We start from the raw sequence: 4486 nt of genomic DNA on the forward strand, positions 1-4486 counted from the left end.
GGGGGGTGTGGGGGGTGGTTAGAGAACTGTAGATGATGTCAATTTTGGATTGGAAAAATGAGAGGAAGGAATTGCATTTTTCAACGGTGAATGAGTTTGAAATATTGTCACTGGGATTAAGGAGTTTGTTTACGGTGGAAAAATGAGCCTTTTGGTTATTGGAGCCGGTGTGAATGAGGTTGGAGTAGTAGGTAGAGTGGGCAGTATTGAGGGCGGCTTTGAACTGTCCTAGGTGGTCTGTGTAGGCTTGGCGATGAACTGTTAAACCGGTCTTTTTATGTAGTCTTTCGAGCTGAGGCTTGTGGGATTTCATTTGGCGGAGTTCAGGGGTGTACCAGGGGGCTGAGTGTGTGAATGAGACAGATTTGGTTTTGATGGGGGCCAGTTGATCAAGACAGGAGGAGAGAGTGTTGTTGTAGAAGTTGACAAGCTCATTGGGGTCATCAAACAGCGGGGGAGGCAAGGTAGACAGAGTGTTGGAAAGAGAAGCTGAGAAATCGTGAGGGGAGATGGATTTGAGGTTTCTGAATGATATTATGCATTTGTCCTTGGGGAGGGGGGTCGGGAGATGGATGTCCATGATGATAGCCAAGTGGTCGGAGATGTGGAGATTGATGCAGGAGAGTTGTTGGATGGTGAGGCCGGTAGAGCAGACTAAGTCCAAAGTGTGGCCATGATTGTGAGTGGGGAAGTTGACATGTTGAGTGAGATTGAGGCAGTCCAGTAGATCAAGAAATTCAGAGGCATTTTGCAGTTAATGTTGTCAATGTGGTAGTTGAAGTCGCCGAGGAGAAGAACAGAAGGTGAGATGGCTGAGAGCTGTGTAACAAAATCAGAGAAGTCAGAGGGGAAAGATGGATTGGGCTTGGGAGGGCGGTAAATAACAGTAGTGACCAGGGGAGCAGGGCCAGGGAGTTTAAAAGCAATGTGTTCGAACGACTGAAAGGAGGGAGTGGATATGATGGTGATTTTTAGGTCTCTCTTATGGACTGAGGCCACGCCGCCGCCTCTTCCAGTGAGACGGGGCTGGTCAATGTAAGTGTATCCGGAGGGGGTGGCTTGATTGAGTGAAAAATAGCCCAGATGTTTGTGCCAGGTTTCCGTGATGCAGAGGAAGTCTAGGTTGTTGTCAGTAATGAATTCATTTAAGATGAGTGCTTTGTTGTTGAGTGAACGGGTGTTTAGCAGTGCCAGTTTGAGGAAATGCTGCTGTGTGATTGGCTGTGAGGAATGGGGGAGTTGGCGGAGGTTGGGATTGGACCGTTTGACGTGTTTTATTGAGAGGTTGCATTTGTTCAGTTGAACCTGTTATAGGGACGGAGGGGTCTGACTGAGATGATAGACTGAATGGGGAGAGCAGCAGCAGGTGGGGACAGTGACAGCTGGGGCCTATAGGGGGAGCTGTGGCAGGAGGAGGTACCCAGAGATGACACCAGAGAGCAAGACGGTGTATGGGTAAACACTATCAGTCAGTCACGTGGGTAGCTTTGCACAGCGTGCTGTAAATTGGCAGCTAACATTTGGCTGCCCAGCTTATTGGGATGAAAACTGTCACTTTTTAAAAAGGACTGTCGGCCCCAGAATAAATTAAAATTATCAATGAAGCCCACATTGCATGTCCTGCAGGCAGATAGGAGCCAGGTGTGGAGGGAACGGATTCTGCTGAAGATTTCCACTCCGCAGCCGAGAGGAGAGAGCGACCCGCTGATGAATACTGATTTTCCACAGATTAGGATTGAATTTATTGTTGCTGATTAAAGCAACGGTAACTTTTATAAAAATAACTTATATTTGCTGAAACTGTCACTATATTCTTAAAGTACATGAGACAGATAGTCTGTGAAAATTATCATGTCCCACCTCCTCCTTCTGCCTCTAATGGCATTTGCTAAAATAAGACTGCAACCGAGGAGTCTCCAAAACAGCTGTCAATTATGTCAATCGTTCCCTGAACTGTTGTTCCAGGTGGTGGGTAGTGCTTGGTACTCCTGTTTAACTGTACCCAACATGGTGGCCGGTCACAAACTTTCTTATTTTACAGCTAGTTAGCACACTAAAACACATCTCTGAAAGCATTTAAGGTGAGAAACAGGCAATACAGTGACAGACTCATTCCTGGTGTTGACATGTATGATGATGTTGCAACAGCTGGTGGTGGTGGGTGCCTGGATTCCCTGCTTCTCCCTATGTGATGCCATTGCCCTCAGATTAGCGTTAATGAAGCTAACACTGCTAATGAAGCTAACACTGCTAATGAATCTAACACTGTTAATGAAGCTAACACTGATAATGAAGGTAACACTGCTGATGAAGCTAACACTGTTAATGAACCTAAGAGTTAAAGTCAGAGAATCTGGCCCTGGGAAATCAGTACTCAGTGGTAATCTATAATGCCAGCAGGGGTAGAGGAAGGACACAGGCCCACAGGACTACCAAATGGGCACGTGATGGTGGAAAACCTATTTGCCTTCTGGATAGGTGACTGCAGACTGGTCAACACGGCCAGTTGCTTGCTCTTGCATGCCCTCCCATACTCCAAAAAAGAGATGAACATCATCTGCAGACAAAGCTACACTATTGTATCTTGATCATTATGTTCTATCCTTTACCAGCATACTTCTTCTTTTACTTCTTTCCTATTTTGACGGACTACAGCCTACACACATGATAGAGACCTGAGATTAGGTGTCTTCAGATAGCATATCTGGGTTTGTCGTAAAGGTGTATCCACGTTAATCCAAACTCTCCCCCTTAACCAAAAAACCCCCTGAAAAACAGATCATAACCAAGATTGTTTCTCTCAATTTCCTACACCCTAATCATCTTAAAATTGTTTATAGTTTGTGTCTGATAATATATTATTAAATGTCTTACCCTATTCATTGTTGAAAAATCCCTCTCACAGTTCACACTTGAGATGGGAACCATCAGGGCAATGGCTGCCAGCTGGCTCATGGAGGGACACAGCAGTGCCCACTCGTCATTCTGGGATGACAGTTTTTCCATTGTTGTTACTTGGTCCATATCCTGAAACACATTAAACACAGTGGGACGACATGTCATTAAATAGGTTCCTCCATCATCTTTCTGCTGAACTCCCCCATTAATTTGGACCTTACATTTTACCTTAAAAGCTCCTGTGAGTAAATGCTGCTTGTAGGATGACCATTCCTGCAGCAGAGTGGTTTCAGGCTGCTGCTGCAGGAATTTTTTGGACAGGGTCTTGAGGTCTTCAGTGACGACAGCATCATCTTCTTTAAGTGCCTTGGGTCCCAGCACATGGAAAGCTCCAATTATCCCCAGGTTTTGAAATCTCCAGTCCAGGCTGTCCAGGAGACCATCCAGATATGGTCCCATTACCTAAACATGGTACAAAAAAGAAAATGAGTACTGAGTTTGATTAATTGAAATCTTTACACAGGGAGATAAGCTAAGAGTTAGGTCTCCTTCCCAGAAATACCCTGTAATACAAAATACAATGAAAATAAAATAACACAATAACAATGATAACATACATAGGTGAAAGGTGACAAGTAAACAGGACAGACAAGAAAAAAGAAAATACAATTTCTCAAAATATTTCAAGGTAGCTTATCAACACTGAACTACTCCACTAACTTAGTTATAAATTTAATTACCTGTGTCCTGAACCGGGACCAGAGCATGTCTCTGGTGTACTCCACCTGGCCTCTGCCTCTCCTTCCCCTCTCCTCTTGATGACTGATTTCAAAGGCCCCTAATCCTGCAGGGTCATCCAGGTCATTGTGGAGCCGGGCCAAGAATGATCCAAAGGGCTGTGCATCACCAGCATCCCTGATGGCTCTCAGGCATGCCATTGTCACTGGGACCTAAAAGGCAGTCACAAAAATTATTTTTCTTGAATGCAAAATGTCATGCTTTAATGGTCTAACTGGTTCTACTCTCTTATTAAGAGAGAAACATGTTAAAGTAATAGATTAATGGACCTGCTCTTTCATTGCCAAGAAGTTGACATTTTCCTTCTGGAAAACTTTGGACAGGTTGCCAAGAAGTTGACATTTTCCTTCTGGAAAACTTTGGACAGGCGAGCAAGATGTGGCAACACATCAGCCTGGAGATAGACTGCAGCAACAAAGCGGTAGGTGGAGCAGAATCCATAGAGACCCTTGGCTACTGGACACTTGTTGATTTCTGTCTCCTCCGCCAAGGCACCGAGGTTTCTTTGCAGAGTGCTGACTGCCAGGTGCTGAGACAGCCAGCGTGTGTCCTTCACTGAAGGTAGCCATGTAAGGAACCTCAGATGAGGCATCTCTACATGCCAGGGCGAGGCGATGGGCAGCACAGGCAACTGGCAGCAACTAGGGAAAGGCATCCTGCAACTGCTTTGCTACACCATGCAACCTTCCTGTTACAAGAAAAGAAAAAAATATATCAAAACAAGTAACAAATTCATGTTCTCTCTAACCTCATGTTCACTAGTTATAATGTAAAACACGCAGTAAAAAAA

At 44.8% G+C, this 4486-nt stretch overlaps 1 protein-coding gene across 1 annotated transcript in view; it reads right to left on the minus strand.

Moving 5' to 3' along the window:
* The window catches only part of LOC126388661 (uncharacterized), a 16328-nt gene extending 11977 nt beyond the window's left edge, over positions 1 to 4351 (minus strand). Inside the window, exons 1-3 of the mRNA XM_050041879.1 lie at positions 4025 to 4351; positions 3639 to 3848; positions 2875 to 3360 (exon numbers count right to left, since the gene is read on the minus strand). Coding sequence (XP_049897836.1) covers positions 2875 to 3360; positions 3639 to 3848; positions 4025 to 4351 — 1023 coding nt within the window. The remainder of the gene's footprint in view (positions 1 to 2874; positions 3361 to 3638; positions 3849 to 4024) is intronic.
* Between the last annotated feature and the right edge of the window lie 135 nt (positions 4352 to 4486).

The sequence above is a fragment of the Epinephelus moara genome, chromosome 4, assembly GCF_006386435.1.
Source record: "Epinephelus moara isolate mb chromosome 4, YSFRI_EMoa_1.0, whole genome shotgun sequence".
In the NCBI taxonomy this organism is placed as follows: Eukaryota; Metazoa; Chordata; class Actinopteri; order Perciformes; family Serranidae; genus Epinephelus; species Epinephelus moara.